The sequence below is a fragment of the Equus asinus genome, chromosome 28 (assembly GCF_041296235.1).
Source record: "Equus asinus isolate D_3611 breed Donkey chromosome 28, EquAss-T2T_v2, whole genome shotgun sequence".
Classification (NCBI taxonomy): domain Eukaryota; kingdom Metazoa; phylum Chordata; class Mammalia; order Perissodactyla; family Equidae; genus Equus; species Equus asinus.
Genome location: NC_091817.1, coordinates 48,959,081 through 48,981,138, shown reverse-complemented (window position 1 = coordinate 48,981,138; position 22,058 = coordinate 48,959,081). Strand labels below are relative to the sequence as shown.

General features: G+C 44.7%; 1 protein-coding gene across 2 annotated transcripts in view; it reads left to right on the top strand.

Annotated features, from left to right (window-relative positions):
* Positions 1-22,058, top strand: part of ZCCHC14 (zinc finger CCHC-type containing 14) — a 65,990-nt gene that overhangs the window by 23,659 nt on the left and 20,273 nt on the right. For both annotated transcript variants that reach the window (XM_044761675.2, XM_044761674.2), the window contains exons 2-3: positions 372-495; positions 11,089-11,162. In XM_044761675.2, coding sequence (XP_044617610.2) covers positions 372-495; positions 11,089-11,162 — 198 coding nt within the window. The remainder of the gene's footprint in view (positions 1-371; positions 496-11,088; positions 11,163-22,058) is intronic.

The window sequence follows — 22,058 nt, the reverse complement described above, 5'->3', positions numbered from 1 at the left end:
GCGTTTAAGTCCTGCTGTGTAATTAATTTTATAGGGAACTATATGATTTGAAGAAATAAAAAATAAGATTTTGCCTCAGATATAGGTATATAGTTCATGCCAACTTTGCTGACATAGTTTCTATCCAGTTGAGTGAACACTGACACAAGACATAAACGCCCCTGTTTGCTTAAAGTTATCTGGCCTATTTTTAAAGTAGATGGTGAAATTTCTGTCTTTTGCAGGAAGCACTTAGTATTACACTAGTAATACATGTTTTATATAAAAATTGGAAACGACAGTAAACATAAATGACTTTTAAATAACAATAAAAGTCATTCCATATGAACTAAATGGAAGAAAATAAGATGATTATGTTTTTGTCCCCTCAGGTCACTCCAAGAACCGAGACCCCTGTCAACAGTGTCAGTAATAGTTTGGAGAATGCACTGCATACATCAGCACATTCCACTGAGGAGTCGCTGCCCAAGAGGCCTGTAGGAAAACACTCCAAAGGTGAGTCTGTCCGTCCAAAGGTCAAAGGGAAGAAGATGCGCTCGAGTGTGGAAAGGAGGTCTCCGCAGCGAGGCTCAGTGAATGCTTTCAGATCTTTCGTAAACACTCATCTGAGTGAGCTGTGTTATTTTTATGAGTTCTGAAAGTAATGCATGAATGTATCTTGGCTGTAAAAATCAAATATCAGTGTTTATTAAGGGGGAAAAAATGAAAGTAGTTACACCCTCCTCCCTGCCCCCCACCAAAATAAGTCCCATATTCTGGGCTAGCGCCCCCTGTAGAACTTTCTGTGAGAACGGAATGTTCTCCATCTGCACCTGGTCTCCAGCAGACCCATGTGCCTTTTGAGCGCTTGAAATGTGGCTCACGCAACTAAGGACCTGAAATTTTATTTTTATTTCATTTTAATTGCAATTGCGAGAGCTCAGTGTGGAGAGTGGCGGAGAGTGGCTGCCGTAGTGGCCAGTGCAGCTCTGGAGACTGCAGAGCACGCGTTTGAGACGAAGCCATGGGTCTGCTTGGTTCTTGTGTGTCCGATGTCATGCAGCCATGCTGGGCAGTCCAGAGTGCTGCTGACCAGGTAGTTGGTGAGCTGTGTGGAGGTGGGAGGCTTTCCCGGAGGAGAGGGAAGTGATGTGAAGGACTAGGTGAGGTTGACAGTGAACCCCAAGTCTCAGAGTTGTCACGGGGCCGGGGTGACCCCGACTTGGACTGCTGGCTGTGAGGCCCTGGGACACTCCAGGCTGGCTGCTCCCTCATGCAGCTGGCCTTTTTCCTCTTTGTGTTTGTGTCTCTTCTGAAACTGAGCTGCACTAAGGTTGGGAGCCATGCCCTGCTTGTCTGATGTGTTTTCCCTCCTCTGTCTCCCTTGTGTCTCAGGCATAGTGCTTTGTACCTCACAGCTGCTTATTAAATACTTCATGTTTAAAATAAAGCCCCATTCTGACAAAATCGTACTGACCCAGCCGTCCCTGACTTAGGCCGTGAGCTGGAAATAGCCACGTCCTGACGGCTGCACCCATGTTTCTGTGTACCTGAGCAGGTTATGGTATTAGAGAGGGAGCCTCAGAGCAGCCGGGAGCACACGGCCAGCTTGTTGTATGTGCTCTGCTGGAGGGACTGTCATTGGGAAGATGCAGCAGGACCTCAACTCCCAGCATGGATAGTTGTCACTCAGTCATAGGGACTTTCTGGACCCTAGAACTGCTCTTGTCCTTTTTCCTCCTACATGTCATCCCGGGAAAAGTGCCTCTCAATGAATTGTTGCTTCCTTTGTCCCCAGACTGTCCGGCTTGGGACCTGTGCCCTACACCTCCTGGTCTGGAGGACTGCCTTTTCTTTACCATAGCACTTTGTCCTCGAGACACAATGACCAACACCCCTCATTCCTACTTTTCTAATATAATTGCAGAACATATGGCTCTTCTCTCTGTCATTCTGTCGTCTGTGTGCTTTGGTGCCCTGAGAGCCAGTGGGAGAGCTAGCTTCAGCATCAGCCATGGCAGACCTACCAGGCAGGCCCGTCTGTACTAGGACCACTGTTGTCTATTCCCAAACGCCATAATGCTGAACAACATCGTAAACCAGACGCCATTCATTATCCGCAGTGTTCTCCATTCAGCAGTCATAGGTGCTAACAGTTTCTTCCGTCCAGAAACTGGCAAGCAAGTTAACATGGTTTATTAGTCACCCTTCTTGTGATATCCTGTTGGGCCTCGGTAATGGCTCTTCAGAAAGCCTCAAGTCACTGTCAGCTGTCTTTTCTGTGTGTCATGTGTCCTGGTTTTTCTCTGGAAGTCTTCAGTGATAACAGTTTAACTCATAAAGAGGTCAGACTTTTATGTATCTTTTGGACGAAAGCTCGGGGAGCCGCAGTAAGGATGTCTGAGCCCTGCCTGCTCTGGTCCGGCAGTGTTCCAAGCTCATGGCGTAGACTAACCCGCATCACCTTCATGAGAGCCCTGAAAGGCTCAGTTATACCTGCTTAATTCCAGCAACGATCCCATGAAGAGACTGTTAGCCCATTTCACAGATGGGGAACTGAGTCACAGATAAGTGACATTCCCAAGGTGAGCTGGGATTCCAGCCCAGGGCTGGTGCTCTTCACCACTGTGCTGGACTGAAGAGAACAGAAGAGGGGTCAGGTGGGGTGCTGGCCATGCACACTAAGGGGCGCAGCGGCTCCTTTTCTTCTGCATTTGCTCTTGTGAGAGTTCCAAGTGCGGGAGTCGAGAGAGCCGTGCGGAAGCTCCCGGCATCGGCTTCAGCAACAGGGTATGGCCCGTGTGTTCCTCTTGGGGCCTTGAATCACGCAGGAATGTCATGATGCTCTGGGAGAGCTCAGTTTCCCCAGGCCCGGCCCCTCCTGCTTGTTAGCACTGAAACGCAGGGGATGGTTGCACTGTGTGGGATGAGGCTGCAGGCCTTTTCCTAAGACTCTCAACGAGAGAGGTTCTGTTTTTTTGTTTTTTTAATTTTTTTAAAGATTTTATTTTTTTCCTTTTTCTCCCCAAAGCCCCCCAGTACATAGTTGTATATTCTTCGTTGTGGGTCCTTCTAGTTGTGGCATGTGGGACGCTGCCTCAGCGTGGTTTGATGAGCAGTGCCATGTCCGCGCCCAGGATTCGAACCAACGAAACACTGGGCCGCCTGCAGTGGAGCGCGAGAACTTAACCACTTGGCCATGGAGCCAGCCCCAGAGAGAAGTTCTATAACTTGGTTCTCTGGACTCTGAGTGATTATTTTTTTAAATTACCCTTTTGTGAGACAGTGAAAGAGAGTTTCATTAAACTTAATTGAATTGCAGATCATTTACTAGCAGTTTTAAAACTTCTCAGTCTCAAGACCTCTTTGCATTCTTAAAAATTAAGAATTTCAAAGAACTGTGTTTATGTGGGTTGTATCTATAGATATTTACCATGTTATAAATCAAAACAGCGTTTTTTAACTTAAATAAATGCTTTTTGGTGTGTGCCACGGAGGTTTTGTGTTTGTCATGCAGCATTATTAAGATGAAAGATAAATTAAACATTGAACCCCCAAAATCTTGTACTCCTGGTATAACAAAACCCAAAGAATTAGAACATGAATTCTAATAAGACAAGAATTCTAATAAAACCTAAATTCTCAAATACCAGTGATACATTACCTTTCTTGGGTTGCACTGGGGATTCTAATTTGCATTTGGAATTGAGAAGCCTTGATAATTGTAATTTCTGTATTGGCTCTTTACTCAACATTTTATTATGAAGACTTTCAAAGATACAGTGAAGTTCAAAGAATCTCACGGTGATTATGCCACCTAGAGCCCACGTTGCATTCCACTTCACTCGCTTCTTCCCTTATCTGCCCGTCTCTCCATCCGTCAAGGCATTGCATTTTTTACTGGGTTTGGCTTTTCTGCTGTACTTTCATGCATTGTTAGTGCTTGTTAGAAACTGGTTGCTTGCAGCCTTCCTCACCTAGGGATTCTCATTTGAACTGCAGAACACAGATATTCAAGTGACCGTTTTCTCACTTCTCCTGAAGAAAGTGTGAGTAGAGACATAGGAGAGGAGCTGATTGATCCACGCTGGCTTCTTGAGCACCGTAGGGCTTAATTCTCCCTGTGGACCCCTGTTGAGGAAGGCTGCCTCGATTACAGTGTATATCGTTAACTTTTCAGGCTTTACTTCGAGTTGATATTGAACCTCTTCATGTAAAATATAAGAAACCTGCAACTACGTTGGTCAGTGGTGTGCTGAAGCCAGCTCATGCTGGCCCATGAGAGCAGTTGTTAAAGTTCAGGAATGTCACACTGATAGCTCGAAATCAGCTGTGGTAGAAGTATTTACATCTTGGAAGTCAGTTAATGCTACAAATTAGGGGCTACCCTGGCAGCCAGTTGTTAAACATGTCCCAGGGCACCACTGGTGTAGTTCTCCCCCATGTGCCCTTTATGCTCTAGTTGCCGTACAACCACGTGGACATACGTACCCGCCCACAGCCCAGCACTAGGAAGAGGAGGCGGTTCTCTGTGACCCTTAGCCCCTGCGCCCTGGCTTCAGCACCCCTTCTCTCTGAAACTGCTTCCACTGAAGGGCACGAATGACTCCTTGGGTGACACATGGGCTCCTATTATCTTCACTTGGCATTTGTGATCACCCCACCCCAAACTCTGTCCTCCCTTGGTTTGTGAACTGTGGACCGTCACACCCATAGCAGCATTGGTGTGGCGTGCTGCATTGGTGTCCTGGTAACACGCTTGCCTGGTTTCCTCTTGCCTTCCTGTCTGCCTCTGTTTCCTTTGAGAGTCCCTCTTCTGTCTGCCCGTCAGCGTTACTGCTCTCTAGGCTCTTTTCTGGTCCCCCGCCTGACATCCTGAGCAGTCTTCTCTGAGCCCGTGCCATAGGCATCCTGGATCTGGTGATGGCTCTCAGATTTGCAAGTGCAGCCGAGACCTTCCTCCTGGACCCCAGATCCCTGGGCAGCTGCTGGTTATTGAATATTTCCACTAGGCGGCCCACTGATACCTCAGTCAGTACTTTTCTTTGCCACCCCTAAAGTGGGTTTCCAATATTCATGATTGATACCAACATTCAGGCTCTTAGTGCAAACCTGGAAGTCCATGACAGCTCCCTGTCCCATGAGAGGGTCTCAGCCCTCAGCCCTAGCAGGTCTCGCCCTGTCAGGCTGTCATGGTTTCTTCTTTTCACCACGGCCATCATCCTGGTTCATGCCTCCCTCTTCTCTGCCACCTGTGGGTTCTCCTCTCTGGTCTGTCCTCTAGGCAGGGACCCGTCCAGCGTGGTGGATCACAGTACCCTACTTAGGATGCTGGTCAGCAGCACGAACGGCCTCAGCTGGTATCCAACAGCCCCGACCACTGCCAGGTGCCACCCTCATTGTGTGTCCACCTAGTTAATCCACTGTCCTGTCAAGTGGGAGCCGTTCTTTTTCTTGTTCAGGGATTAAATAACTGCCCAGGGTCACTGAGCTGGAACGGACACGTTTCATGCTGAGCCGTCTGCCTGCGGGGCCTATGGGTTTGCTGTGACCTGAGTGGGGGCTGAGTTTCTAGATGTGCCCGTGTGGGGTTTCTGGGCCGGCCTGTTCTGTGCCCTTCTGTGCTCTCTGCTCTGGGCTCCTGTCCCTCCTCTCTTCGAGTTCATTGCTCCAGCCGTGACAGAACTTCCTCACTCACCATGTGCTGTCATCTTCCCAGGCCTTGATCATCGTGTCCTTCTGCCCAGATAGGCCCTTCCCTTTGAAGTCTCGCTCAAACATGACTACTTTGAACTTTGTAATTTTTATATCACTTCTGGCTAGTACTGTGCCTGGTACATACTAATGCTGAATAAAATCTTTGCCTTGGGGCTGGCCCTGTGGCCGAGTGGTTAAGTTCGCGCGCTCCGCTGCAGGCGGCCCAGTGTTTCGTTGGTTTGAATCCTGGGCGTGGACATGGCACTGCTCATCAAACCACGCTGAGGCAGCATCCCACATGCCACAACTAGAAGGACCCACAACGAAGAATATACAACTATGTACCAGGGGGCTTTGGGGAGAAAAAGGAAAAAATAAAATCTTTAAAAAAAAAAAAAACAATCTTTGCCTTAAGTACATAAATAAGTGAAATTCCTCAGGCCCCTAAATTCAAGTGCCATATCACTAACCATTCACATGGAATATGTATGTGTTCATTTCCTATTTTTACTACTTTAGAAACATCTTATATCAGCCTTATGTTTTCTAGATCATGCCCTATTGTTTCTGTTTTTGGAGAACTAACAAATCAAATTAATGCAAGGTAGCTAGATGATGAAAAATCAAAGAAAAGTAAATGATAGCGTTCTTAACTATCCTGTGGTCTATCCTAAAAAGATGTAGGAAGGAGGGTCAGTTTAATCAGGGTAGTGGGTGTCCACGTTTCAGTGACAGCTGAAGAAACCGTGCTGCTGACGGTTATCCCTGTTAGCACCGACAGCTGAGTGCAAGTGAGAAAGGAAGTTGATATTTTAAGAACATTATTATTTAGCTGAAACTTTTAAGAATACAGTTTTCAATTTTTAAATGAAACTCGATTTCAGTAATAAAATTTTAAGGCAGGAAGCATCTTAAATGTTATTCTGGTTCAGTTTCTTTATTTCAAATATAAAGACATGAGTTAAATGTCTAGAACTTAGAAGAAGGAGGTGTTTGTGTTAGAAAATAATCTTTTTTTCATCTTTTCCCCAGTCATAAATAACATTCTCTTCACTGTAGTTTCTTTTGGCATAATTTTGGTACTTTTTGAAGTGGTTTCTTGTTATTGAGCATATAAAATTAAACTATCTAACAAAGATACATCAAAATGAAGTAAAAGATGTATTTGGCAGAAAACTACCAACCACCTATTATTTCCCCAAAGACTTTAGGGTAGAAGGGGGAAATGTTTCGAAAGAATGACTCATTCTTGGAACTGAAATCAAGAGAATGTGCTCCTGGTCCTGGCTTGGTGCCCGCGGGCTGTGTGGCCTCTAAGTTGGTCCTGTCCTGAGCCATCTGTGACTGTGGGCCAGCCCCGCCCGCAGAGCTGCCCGTCCTGCCCCCCTGCCCCGGGCTGTGAGACCGCCTTCATACTGTTTCTCCTCGGCAGAGCTCCCTCCCTCTGTCTTCAATGACGTTAGTGTGTTGTTTCTTAAAATTAGGTATTGATCCAGTTATAAAAATGACAGTTTAATGCAGTTATACATTTTATTGAAGCCTGTGTGATCTAACTTGTAAGATTTGAGGAGAATTCCTAGTGTGCATCTTGAATGAGAAAAGAAAAGTTTAAACAAGTGAAAGTTAAAAGGAAAAAGCACATCACCCTTTTCTTTCTCATCTCAACATGAGAGAGCAGACTGGTCTGGCCTGTGTTCCTTTGTCCCAGCCCCGTCTGTCCTACACAGACGTGCCTACGCAGTCCCCTCAGACTGCAGGTTTCTCCCCAGGTCGCAGCTCCTTCCTTCCCAGGTGGCCTTGGAGAGCACTTTCCCGGGGTGGCTGGCTCGTGCTCAGGCCACATGGGAGCCAGGCCGTCAGGCTGAGAGCCTTTGCCGTTGATGCCAGCCCTTTCTTCGCAGTCGCCTTTGCACTGCTCTCGCCCTTCGGGGGATGGACTGTGTCTAGCCCCTCAGATTCACACATGCTCCCTTGTACCCTTCAGAAAGTAGTGGGCCTTCCTGGGTAGCAGATGACAGTTTGCAGGACTGAGCAGGGAAGTGAGAGGGGGAGGGGGGTCGCTTTGTCCTCCAGTAGACTTGGAGTGAATGGTGATTGGGTATCTGTATGTGTGTAGGGATACACTGTAAAATTACGAAACCACATTACGGAAGTTTGGGGGAGAGACTGCCCATAATTCCACCGCCAAACACAATCGCCCCTATCATTTTTGATAATTTACTTTTAGCCTGTTTTTCTTTTACATTTTAAACAACTGTAATCATGTTACACTTAGAATGTATAATTTTTCAGTTAATATCGTGGTTTTTTCTGTCCTTGTTTTTATAATCATGGTCTGTAACAGCTGTAAAATTGAGAGCATGCTTAAGCATCTTCTAAGCCTGATTAACATCTCATAGCCCTGGCCCCACATTGGTCCCTGTCGCTACCCACATCGGCTACAGACAGTCACTCCACTGGTGCCTTCGTGCCTGTGCCTACCTTCAGAGCCCCATGTGACCACGGGTGTTTGCGGGGCGGGTTGCGTGGAGAGAGCTCCACTGAGTGAAGCAGCAGAACTGCCACACTGCGTCCTTGGTGCCGAGCTGCCTTCAGATTGGTGACGGCACCGTCTCAGGAGCTGACACAAAGCACCATGCTGGTCCGTCTGACGAGTTTGAAGAGGTCCCACAACATGTCAGTTCAAAATGCCTCTTCTATTTGAAAACAGTCGAGTAACTTCATCTGCTTTTCACATTTTCCTGTCCAGATATGAGTCACTTCCCACTGTCAGTCCAGATTGGGTGTTTTTCTTTTTGCTTTTTTTCGTAAATCATAATATTATTCAGTCCTGGAACATTTAGGTCCACGTTAGTGTTCTGTGGCCAGGGAAAATGCAGAAGTAGAAGATCTGGATTAGAGTGACGTTATCGTGGGTAAGTTTTAAGAAATACTAGTTGGAAAAACATAGACACTGTTTATTTGCTGACAATCTGACTGAGGAAGTCAGACGGGAATAGTGAGTAGTTTCCGAGTGAAAATAGGGAGGTTTGCAGCCTCTAAATGTAGTGTTCTGCTTTGTTTTGCCAGGAAGGAAGCAAACATTTTTTTAGATTAATTCCTTCCTGTGAGGTGTTACTTTAAGCTTAAAATACCCTAAGCCGAGTGGGCTCTTGTATCTCCCAAGATGCCCCTTGACCCTGGTGCATCTTTACCAGATTCGAGGGGCTCATGAGAGGCTCCCTTAGCGGGTAAAGGGCCTTTCCCCGACACACCATAATCTCAGTGGGGGCGAAGACCCATCCTTCCTGTTCCCCCAAGATCCCCGGCCCAAGAACGTGGCCTGGTCCCCAGCAGGAGCTTGATAAGACACGTTGGTGAATGAACGATTGTTGGTTTAGAGCAGGGCTCCTCAAATGTTTCTGCAAAGATCCAGAGAGGGAATCTTTCTGGCTTTGGGAGGCATGCAGTGTCTGGCGCAGCTGCTCAGCTCTGCTGTTGTGGGTGGGAAGCAGCCATGATGATATGTAAACAAATGGCGTGGCCGTCTGCCAGTAAAACCATTTACACAGACAGGCAGAGGGCAGCCTGTAGGTTGCTAGCCCCTGGCTTAGAACAGTAGAACCCTTGGTGATGACTGAATGTTCTGTGTCTGTGCTGTATAGTGTGGTAGCCACTAGCCACATGTGGCCTTTGAGCACTTAGAATGTGGTTAGTGCAACTGAGGAATTAGCTTCTCAGTTTTGTTCAGTCGTAATTAATACAAATGTAAAGGGTCGTATGTGGTTCGAGGCTACAGTATTGGGTGGCACAGTGTTAGTACCTTCCCCAGAGCATGCTGACGGAGCAGTTCATTGTTGTCTGGGGGTGTGCATACACGTTAGGGGAAGAAAGAGCTCTGTGGCTAAAAAAATTGGGAAATTGTTGCTAATAACATTGCAGGACTTCTCAGAGCCTTTAATATGCTCATTTGCATGGACAGTTTATAAGAAGGAGTTTCTCAGATTTTTCCTGTAAATTTTTTGACCATGAAACTTTTTGAGGATGGTCCTGGACATCTTGCAGTACTGGAGTTCTTTGGAGAAAACTTTGGAAAACATTGGTGTGGCAGACCGGGAGATTGGGTGTCTGTGAGAAGTGTAACATCATAGTTTTGATAAGTTATGTTAAGTGTTTTGTAGGACAGTTAGGTTTTAAAGATCTGTGGAAATCCCATAGTACACTGCCACATGACCTCTAGAAATAGTGAAAAATAATAGAGGGAGGTGTACATAATGTTCACATACTGAAGCCTTCCTCATTTGTTATGGTCTTTCCTAGTTACCTGTAAAAGATGGATCATTTGATTGTTCATGCCTGCAAAAATATATAAGCTTGAACAATCGGTTATATTAGTACTTGAGGAACATTTGTGTTTGAATCAGAAATAGGACATACATACCTTACTGTGGTTTGAGATTTGGGACACTACGTCATGTTTGATAAGTGGCTGTTGCTGTTGGTTGGTGGGTTTTTTGCTCAATTTCAGGCGCACATCATCATATTTCAGTTTCTGTGTGGATTACGTCGTGTTCGCCACCCAAAGACTAGTTACCATCCATCACCACCCACGTGTCCAGTCACCCCTTTCACCCTCCTCCTTCCTTTGAGAAGTGATGATTTTATCTTCAACAAATATTTGTGCTCAAATATTTGCATCTTACATACCTAATGTGTATGTTAGAACTTAAGTTTAAGCACTTAAAAACTTAATTGTATCATTTTATTTTTGAAGAGAAAAAAAAGATGTGCCCATGCATGTGCAAAGGGAGGTATGCAGAGAGAGGGCTGGAGAGCTCTCTGGTGACAGGTGTCCATTATGTCCTTGTCCGTCTGTGCGGCTGCCGTCTCTGACGGTCCTAGTCGTGGTCTTTTGAGGCAGCGTTAGGAATTTCATAGTTTGTTCTGTGACTGCCGCCCGGGTCACCCCCAGCCTGGCCCTGTCACAGAAAGACAAAACCGCACCTGTTGAGAAGGAGATCCAGATGCGAGACTGGGCCCGGGGGTCCGACTGTCCCAGTGCAGGCGCTGGGTGTAGCTGTGCGCAAGCCGGAGCACAGCATAGCCAGTGTGTTGTCATTGTCTCCACTCTTAGGCATTCGGATACACTTGTGTTCTCTTTTCCAGCACTGTTCTCTTTTCTGTGATTTCTTTTTACTTTGTGCCCATTTTTCTGTTTTACTTTTAAATTCACCCTCCGTTCTGGAGCATCGTGGCTTCTTGCCTTCCTCTTCAGTTCCCATTCCGGGCAAGCACACTGCAGAGGAGACCAAGCGGTGCTGGGCACTGAAGGCCTTATTTTGAAAATTGCTAAAATGTCAAATGCTAACTAATCATGTGTACCTCAAGGTTTTATTTCATTTTTGTAATTTTTTTTTTTTTTTTACTTTACAGTGAGTGTTGAAAAGATAGACCTGAAGGGATTATCACACAAAAAAAATGAAAGAAATGTTGAATGTTCCTTTGAGGTAAGATGCTAAAGTTTTTTTCCCCTTTTCTCCCCTGAGGGATAGGAAGGAAACATTTACCATGAATAGATACTTTTATTTCTCTGAATAAAATGTGGGCATTTTTGCAAAGCCCTGTGCCAGTGCTCTGGGAGCTGGAAAGCTGGGACCAGGCCTCGGGGGTGCGCCGTCTCCAGCTCGGGGCCAGCTGGGCTTCCTCCTGTGGGACTGCTCACCCCTCACCTCAGCAGCCTCCACGACGGGGAGGGTCCTGGGCTCTGGGACAGCCTGCGGTTAACAGTCCAGTTCCAGCCCTGTCAACCGTGTGACCAAGGACAATGCCGAACTTCTCAGTGCCCCAAACCTTCATCCAGTAAAGGAGGATGGCGTTAAATAGAATTAAATGAGATAGCCGGTCCACAGGACGCAGCATAGGATCTGGGTGTGATAGGTGCCTGCAAACACGAGCTTTCCTCTGTACCCGCTAGATGACAAAAGCGCCTTGGTCTGTATGGTGAACGTCCTCTAGGTTGACATGCTCAGCCGCTCCTAGTTGGTCACCAGAGTTGGCTAAAGTAGAGAATCGTGAAAATTGAGATATACCTACTGTAACAGTGGCTTAAACAACAATTTCAGAGTATACAGGGATGGGGCTGGTATGGCATCTGTGCTCCATAAAATACTTAGAAGTCCAGGCTCTCTCCAGTTGACTGCTTTGACATCCCTAGGAGGTGGTCATGGTCCAAAATGGTAGCTAGGGCTCCAGTCCTCACATTTTATTCCACCCAGCAAGACACAGGATGAAGAGGAGGGGAAAAGGTTACTTTTATCTTTCTTTTAAGGAACATTCCTGAAAGCAGCCACTAAACATTTCCGCTTATGTTTTATTGACCAGAACTTAGTTTCCTGGTTCCACTTAGCTGCAAAAGAGGCTGGGAATGTGTTTTGGCTGGCTGTGTCCCCAAGGTTCTGTTACTTGCCTGTCATGTTGTGTGAGATTCTCCCTTGACCACATGCATTGTTGAATACTGATTGATAAGGAAAGTTCTCAGGAATAAAAGCTTCTGGTTATTATCTAGTGTGTATAGTATGTGCAGGTTTATTAACTTTTCAAAGCATGTAGCTGCATCAGAATACTTTGACTACCAAAAGGATAACATCTTCCTTTGATACGGGAGGTGCTGTGTCGTGAGAATCAACTATTACGCTATGGATGGGTTTTTTCAAGATGTACGAGAAAGACTTACATTAGGTTTTGGAGGTTGTTAAGCTTGTGACCAGCACCCAAGTCTCAGCAGCCAGAGGATCTTGGAATCCCACCATCTTCAAGGCCTAGTAGGGGTTGGAGAGCCCAGCAAGTCCCTGGAACGGCGGGCCTGTTGTGTCCTCTCCACCACTCTCTGCCCGCACGTGCGTGCCTAGCTGTCAGGTCTGCCCTGAGGGGCAGATGGTGGTCGTTTTCCTCCTCCATGGGGACTGCCTGTTGGGAAACAGCTGAGCGTCGAGCCATTCTAGGGTGGTTGGCCCCTCTCACAGCCTGTCTGATCACACTGGGCTTTGATTCAGCCCCGGTCTTCAGTCCCATTCCTTGTGGCGAGGGAATCGGGCTTGTGTGGTGTGAGATGTGGCAACTGTATGCAACATGGCTGTCTGCAGCTTCTCTCTAAAGAAATGAGCTTTGGCAGAACAGACACCTGGCCTCTCACGGCCTCTCCCTGGAGGAGGGAGTTGTGATCAGGACGGGAGAGGCAGCAGGCTGACAGGGACAGGGACATGGTGCCCTGAGTCCTCCGAAAGCAAGCTGGACAACTCCAGCAGCAGCCTGGAGCTGTCAGCCTGCAGGCTGGCCACATCTCTGAGGTCGCTGCACTCCACTAGGGGCTGCAGCTTGAGGTCGGCACTGACAGCTGTCCCCGCGGGTTAGGGGTTGAGTTTGAGATGTTGCTGCCCCACATGGTTAAGCTGAAGTGTGCTAGTACTTAGAGAAGAAGCTTCAGCTGTCTGAAAAGCTTACTTTTCCTGCTATGAGAACTGATGTAAGTATTTTATTTAGGAAAGTGATAATCCTTCACTACCCAGCAGTCCAACTAGTTTTTCTTTTGGGTTACCGACTTGATAGGCCCTAAGAGTTTACACCCAAAGTACATTGGATGCTAAGTCAAGGCGCAAAGGAATGATACAATTAGCAATTTTAAACGTCAGTCTTATTATTTACAACACACACTGTTGATTTGTGTGGCGTAAACCGTGTGCTTGTTGTGGGCTGGCGAGCCGTCCTCTTCTCCGTCTGTGTAAGTGTGTGCTTGTTGTGGGCTGGGGAGCCGTCCTCTTCTCCGTCTGTGTAAGTGTGTGCTTGTTGTGGGCTGGCGAGCCGTCCTCTTCTCCGTCTGTGTAAGTGTGTGCTTGTGGGCTGGCGAGCTGTCTTCTCCGTCTGTGTAAGTGTGTGCTTGTTGTGGGCTGGCGAGCCGTCCTCTTCTCTGTCTGTGTAAGTGTGTGCTTGGAGGATACTGATCTGTGTTACTCATGTGCTCAGAATCGAGACTGCTATCACGGAAGACAAGTGACACCACCTTCTGGTTACGTAGCTTCCGGTGTTTCATCTCACTCACTCTGGCTCGCTGTCTCACATACTCCAGTTCTGTAAAGAGGGAGAGCTGACAGGCAGCATGAGGAGAGGATGACTTCACATCTAAAGGTCTTTAAACTTAGAAACTTTTCATCATCTTAAATGGCTCCCTCCTCAAAAATAAGTCCCAGTAGGATTTTTCTCTTTTAAAAATCAACAGGTTGATTCTAAAATGTATACAGAAAGACCTATAGAGTAGTCAAACAATTTTGAAAAGAAGAAAAAAGTTGGAAGACTCACACTACCTCGTAACAAGACTTACTATGAAACGACAGGAACACAGACTCTGGCATTGCTGAAAGGGTAGAGGCGCCCGTCAGTGGCATGGAACAGAATCCAGAATTAGACTCACATGTCAATGGTCAGTTGATTTTTGACAAAGGTACAAAAGCAGTTCAATGAAGAACGGATGGTCTTTTCAACAAATGGTTCTGGAACAGACATCTATATGCAGAAAAATGAATCTTGACCAAACCTCACCTCTTCTATAGAAATTAACTTAGAATTTGATCATAGACATAAATGTAAAACGTAAAACTATAAAACTTCTAGGAGAAAGCATAGGAGGGAACTTTGTGACTTAAACTAGGCAAAAATTCCTTAGCTACATACCGAGACATTTATTAAAGACAAAATAAATAAGTGACACTTCACCAGAATTTCAATCTTGCTCTTCAAAAGGCACTGTTAAGGAAATGATCAAACAGGGAGAGAGTGATGTCAGCATCATGGTGGAGTGAGTTGTTCCCTCAGTCTCTCCCCTTTAAATTACAACAAAATGGACATTCATTAACCAGCAGAGGACTCCCTTCCCAGCACGGCAGGACTGCCGAGAGATCCAAGCAACTATACATCTGAAGGCAGGTGGACTGAATCCCTGGGAGACACTGGATCTAAGTAAGTGCACCCTTTCCCTACCCCTACCCCTGGCAGCAAGCCAGTTTACAGATCCTCACACAGCAGCCGTGTGCGACTGTAAGAGCAGGCAGGGACAGCCTGGTCTGCCTGAATACATTCAAAGTTGCAGCTTGGCCCCCGAGAGCGCCCAACGTGCTGTGGCAGCCCTGCCCATGGGAACACTCTACACCAAGTGGTGGCTCAGCCACCAAGTGAGTGCCCGTATCCCCTACTACAGCTCGGTTGAGAAGATAACCTGCCTGCTCAGAAGGAGCCCCTGCCTGTAGAGCACAGCAGCCCACGGGACCCACCAGTGGCAGCTCATCCCCTGCTTTGGTGCCCCTCCTTCTTAGCATGCAGCAGCTCAGCCTGTCCCCTGCCAAGCACAGGGGTCCTGCCTGTGGTGCGCAACCGGCCCTCCCAGCACAGCAGCCATTCTGAGGTGAGTGCAACCTGCACAGTGGTTGCAGCCAGCCCAGGTGAATGCAGAGTAGCCCATCCACCCAGCTTCCAGCAGGCGGGCTGGATCAGAACACACAGCTCCTGCTCCCCCCCAGCGCTGGCAGGTGGGGTCTGGTACTACCACAGACGTGCTGCAGAAGATCGCTGCATCCAACGCCATGAAGAACTGCGTTAACGCTTCAGAGCAGAAGGAAAGTGACAAGTCCCCAGAAACCAGTCCTGAAGCCACAGAAATTTACAATCTAAGTGACAGAAATTCAAAGTAGTGTCAGAAACTCGAGTTACAAGAAAACTCAAAAAGACAGTTTGATGAGGTCAGGAATAAAATTAATGAGCAGAAGGAACAGTTCACCAAAGAGATTGAAACTCTAAAAAAAAAAAGCAAACAAATTCTGGATATGAGGAACACAATTAATGAGATAAAAAATAATCTAGAATCCATGAAAAATAAAGCTGACATCTTCAAGGACAGAATTAGTGATTTAGAGGATAGAAATATATGAAATGCTTCAGGTGGAGGAGGAGAGAGAACTAAGATGTTTTTAAAAATGAAGAAATTCTTCAATAAATATCCAACTTAGGAAAAGCAACATAAGGAGTATAGGTATTCCAGAGGGAGAAGAAAGGGAGAAAGGAGCAGAGAGCTGGTTCAAACAAATAATAGCTGAGACCTTCCCAAACCTGGGGAAGGAACTGGACTTACAAGTACATGAGCCAGTAGAACCCCTAATTACATCAATGCAAAAAGACCTTCTCCAAGGCGTATACCATTAAAACTGCCAAAAGTCAATGACAGATATTAAAGGCAGCAAGGCAGAAGATAATAACCTACAGGGGAACCCCCATCAGGCTTGCAGCAGATTTCTCAGCAGAAACCTTGCAGGCTAGGAGAAGGTGGAATGATATATTCAAAATACTGAAAGACAGAAACTTTCAGCCAAGAGTACTCTATCCAGTGAAACTATCCTTCAGATATGATGGAGAAATAAACACTTTCCCAGATAAACAAAAGCTGAGGGAGTTCATTGCCACTAGAACTGCCTGACAAGAGATGATGAAGGAAGCCCTTCTACCTGTAGCAAAAAAGCAAAGCTTTACAAAACCTTGAGCAGGGAGAATAAATAGACAGGCAGAATCAGAAAATTTCAGCTCTATGTCAGAATAATTCAGTAAACAATTATAAAAGACAAAGGGAAGGAATACATCAAAAATAACTATAAACACTTCAGTTTAGTCACAAACTCACAACACAGAAAATAACAGTTTGTCACAACAATAAATCAGAAGGGGAAGAGGAAAGGGATGGAACCTGCTTAGGCCAATGGAGATAAGATGCTATCAGAAAATGGACTATCTCATCTATGAGATCTTTTATACAAACCTCATGGTAACCACTAAACAAGTCAGAGCAGAGCCACAATTCATAAATAAAGAGAAAACTGAGAAAACCATCACAGAAAACTATCAAACTGAAATGGCAGTCAGAAATACAAGGGAAAAGAAACAATGGAGGGCCAGCCTGGTGGCACAGCAGTTAAGTTTGCACGTTCCACTTCGGTGGCCTGGGGTTCACTCCTTTGGATCCTGGGTGTGGACCTACACACCGCTTGCCAAGCCATGCTGTGGCAGGCATCCCACATACAAAGTAGAGGAAGATGGGCATGGATGTTAGCTCAGGGCCAGTCTTCCTCAGCAAAAAAGAGGATTGGCAGCAGATGTTAGCTCAGGGCTAATCTTCCTCATTTAGATTAAAAAAAAAAAAAAAAAGAAACATTGGAAATATAGAACAACCAGAAAACAAGAGATAAAATGGCATGACTAAGCCCTCATATATCACTCATCACTCTGAATGTAACAATGGATTGAATTCTCCAATCAAAAGACACAGAGTGGCTGGATGGATTAAAAAACAAGACCCAACAAGATGCTGCTTCCAGGAAACACATCCCAGTTCTGAAGACAAACAGGATCAGGGTGAAGGGATGGAAGACGATACTCCAAGCAAAAGGCAAACAAAGAAAGCAGGTGTTGCCATACTTAGACAAGCAGACGTCAAGATAAAAAAAGACAGTGAGAGACAAAGGGCAGTATATAATGATAAAAAGGACATTCCACCAAAAGGATGTAACACTTATGACTGTATAGGCACCTAACACAGGAGCACCAAAGGATATAAAGCAACTATTAACAGACCTAAAGGGAGAAATTAACAGCAACGCACTAACAGTAGGGGACCTCAACCGCCCACTTACATTAATGGACAGTTCATCCAGACAGAAAGTCAACAAGTAAACAGTGTCCCTACATGAACTGTTAGACCAGATGGACTTACTATGTATATAGAACACTTCGTCCAGAAACGGCAGGATACGCTCTCTGTTCAAGTGCACATGGAGCATTCTCAAAGACAGACCATACGTTGGGAAACAAAGCAAGCCTCGATAAATTTAAGAAGATTAAAATCATATCAAGCATCTTGTCTGAGCACAGTGCTATGAAACTAGAAACTGACTCCAAGAAAAAGGCTAGGAAAGTCACAAATATGTGTGGGCAGCATGCTACTGAACAACCATTGGATCAATGAATAAATCAAAGGAGAAATTAAAAAATGCCTGGAGACAAATGAAAATGAAAACACATCATACCAACTCATATGGCATGCAGCAAAAGCAATAGTAAGGGAGAAGTTTATAGCAATACAGGCCCGTCTCAACCAAGAAGAAAAATCTCAAATAAGTAAGCTTAAACTACACCTAAGAGAGCTAGAGAAAGAAGAACACATGAAGCTCAAAGTCAGCAGGAGGAGGTAAATGAAAATCAGAGCAGAAATAAATGAAATAGAGACTGAAAAAACAACAGAAGGAATCAATGAAACTAAGAGCTTGTTCTTTGAGAAGAAAAATAAAATTGACAGACTCTTATCCAGACTCACCAAGAAAAAAAGAAAGAAGGCTCAAATAAATGAAATTAGAAATGAAACAGGAGAAATTACAACGTATACCGCAGAAATACAAGAATTATAAGAGAATACTATGAAAAACTATATGCCAACAAATTGGACAACCTAGAAGAAATAGATAAATTCTTAGACTCATACAGCCTCCCAAAACTGAATCAAGAAGAAATAGAGAATCTGAATAGACCAATCAGAAGTAAAGAGATTGAAATAGTCCTCAAAAACCTCCCAAAAAATAAAAGTCCAGGACCAGACACCTTCTCTGGAGAATTCTACCAAACATTCAAAGATTTAATACTGATCATTCTCAAACTATTCTAAAAAATTGAAGAAAATGGAGCACTTCCTAACTCATTCTATGAGGCCAACATCACCCAGATCCAAAGCCAGACAAGGACAACACAAAGAAGGAAAATTACAGGCCAGTATCGCTGATGAACATAGATGCAAAAATCCTCAACAAAATATTGGCAAATTGAATACAGCAATACATTAAAAGGATCACACACTATGATCAAGTGGCATTTATACCAGGGACATAGTGATGGTTCAACATCCGCAAATTGATCAGTGTGATACACCACATTAACAAAATGAAGAATAAAAACCACATGATCATCTCAGTAGACACAGAGGAAGCATCTGACAAGATCCAGCATCCACTTATGATAAAAACTCTGAATAAAATGAGTATAGAAGGAAAGTAACCTCAAGATAATAAAGGCCATATATGACAAACCCACACCAACATCATACTCAACAGTGAAAAACTGAAAGCCATCCCTCTGAGAACAGGAACAAGACAAGGGTGCCCACTCGCACCACTTCTATTTAGCATGGTACTGGAGGTTTGGGCCAGAGCAATTAGGCAAGAAAAAGAAATAAAAGGTATTCAGATCAGAAAGGAAGAGATCAAACTGTCACTGTTTGTGGACAACATTATTCTTTATATAGAAAATCATAAAGAATCCACCAGAAAGCTATTAGAAATAATCAACAACTACAGCAGAGTTGCAAAATCAACTTAGAAAAAACAGTCATATTTCTATACACTAATAACGAGCTAGCAGAAGAGAAGTTAAGGAAATGATCCCATTTACAATCACAACAAAAAGAATAAAATATCTAGGAATAAATTTAACCAAGGAGGTGAAAGACCTATGCACTGAAAACCATAAGACATTGTTGAAAGGAATTGAAGACGATGTAAAGAACCAGGAAGATATTGCATGCATGTGTCTTGGAAGAATAAACACAGTTAAAATGTCCCTACTACCTAAAGCAATCTACAGATTCAATGCAATCTCAATCAGAATCCCAATGACATTCTTCGCAGAAATAGAACAAAACCCCAAAATTTACATGGAACAACAAAAGACCCCAAATAGCTAAAGCAATCCTGAGAAGAAAGAACGAAGCTGGAGGCATCAGAATTCTTAACCTCAGGGGCCAGCCCTGTGGCTGAGTGGTTAAGTTTGCGTGCTCCACTTTGGCAGCCCAGACTTTTGCCAGTTTGGATCCTGGGTGCGGACCTATTCATCAGGTGATGAACAGGGTGATGACCTGTTCATCAGGCCGTGCTGAGGTGGCTTCCCACATAGCACAGCTAGAAAGACCTGCAAGCAGAATATACAACTATGTACCGCAGGGCTTTGGGGAGAAGAAGAGAAAAAAAAAGATTGGCAACAGATGTTAGCTCAGGTGCCAATTAAAAAAAAAAGAATTCCTAACTTCAAGCTGTGTTACAAAGCTATAGTAATCAAAACAGCATGTTACTGGCACAAAAACACACACACAGATCAATGGAACAGAACTGAGAGCTCTGAAATAAAACCACACAACTGTGGACAGCTAATCTTCAATAAGGAGCCAAGAAAACACAATGGAGAAAGGAAAGTCTCTTTAATAAATGTTGTTGGGAAAATTGGACAGCCATATGCAAAAGAATGAAATTAAACCATTATCTTACACCATACACAAAAATTAGCTCAAAATGGATCGAAGACTTGAAAGTAAGACATGAAACCATAAAACTCCTAGAAGAAAATATGGGCAGTACACTCTTTGACATCAGTCTTAGAAGGATCTTTTCAAATACCACATCTACTTAGGCAAGGGAAACAAAAAAAAATAAACAGGACTTCATCAGACTAAGGAGCTCCTGCAAGGCAAAGGAGACCAGGAACAAAATAGACAACCCACCAACTGGGAAAAAGTATTTTCAAATCATATACCCAACAAGGGGTTAATCTCCAAAATATATAAAGAATTCATACAACTCAACAACAGAAAACAAACAGCCTGATGAGAAAAGGGGCAGAGGAGGGCCAGCCTGGCGGCACAGTGGTTAGCTTCTCGAGCTTGGCTCCAGCAGCACATGGTCTGCAGGTCCAGACCCTGCTGCAGACCTCCACACCGCTCACCAGGCCATGCTGTGGCAGCGCCCCACCCACACGATACAGATGTTAGCTCAGGGACGATCTTCCTCACACACAGAAAAGAAAAAGAAAAACAAATGGGCAGAGGGTACGAACAGACATTTGATATACAGATGGCCAACAGGCACATGAGAAGATGTTCAACATCACTAATTATTAGGGAATTGGAAATCAAAACTATAATGAGATATCACCTCACACCCATCACAGTGGCTATAATTAACAAGAGAAGAAATAACACGTATGTTGGACAGGATGTAGAGAAAAGGGAACCCTCATCCACTGCTGGTGGGAATGCAAACTGGTGCAGCCACTGTGGAAAACAGTATGGAGATTTCTCAAAAAGTTAAAAATAGAAATACATATGACCCTTATGCAAAGAACATGAAATCAACAATTCAAAGAAACTTATGCACCCCTATGTTCACTGCAGCATTATTCACAATAGCCAAGACTTGGAAGCAACCCAAGTGCCCATGCACTGGTGAATGGATAAAGAAGATGTGGTGTGTGTATGTATACACACACAATGGAATACTACTCAGCTATAGAAAAGACAAAATCGTCCTATTTACAACAACGTGGATGGACCTTGAAGGTATTATATTAAGTGAAATAAGCCAGACAGAGAAAGACAAAGAATATATGACTTCTCTCATATGTGGAAGATAAACAAGCACATGGATAACAAAAACAGATTAGTAGCTACCAGAGGGGAAGGGGGTTGAGGGGTTCGGCGAAAGGGGTAAAGGAGCACATATGTGTGGTGACAGATAAAAACTAGACTGTTGGTGGTGAGCGCCATGCAGTCTATACAGAAACTGAAATATAAAAAGGTACACCTGAAATTTCACAGTTATAAACCCATACGACCTCAATAAAACTAAAAAAAAAAAATGATAAGACAGGCCACATACTAGGAGGAAATATTTGTAAATTACATATTTGATAAAGGATTTGTATTCAGAATATATAAAGAACTCTCAGAACTCAATAATAAGAAAATACCCCAATAAAAAATGAGCCAAAGATTTGAACAGACACTTCACCAGGGAAGAGTATGGATGGCGAAAGCGCATGTGAACAGATGTTCAGCATCGTTAATCATTAGGAAAATACCAGTTAAGATCACAGTGACATAATACTGCATGCCTCTTAGAACGGCTGAAATTAAAGACTGGCCATGCCAGCTGTTGGCAGGGATGTGGCCGAACTGGGCCTCTCCTGGGCTGCTGCGTGGGGCTGGGGCTGTAAAATGGTACAGCTGCCTTGGAAAGCAGGTTGGCGGTTTTTTTAAAAAATTAAACATGTCTCTAAAATACACCCCATCAGTTCTGCTCCTAGGTATTTACCCCAAGGAGACGAAAGCACACTCTCCTACAGAGATCTGTGCGTGAACGTCCCTCCCAGCCGTGTTTGTAACAGCCCGGGTCTCCGTCCGCGGGAGAGTGGTGTCACATTTGTGCAGTGCACACACTCAGAGGACTCAGCAGTGTAGAGGAAACACACATAACCATGCTGTGTGAGAAACCAGCGCC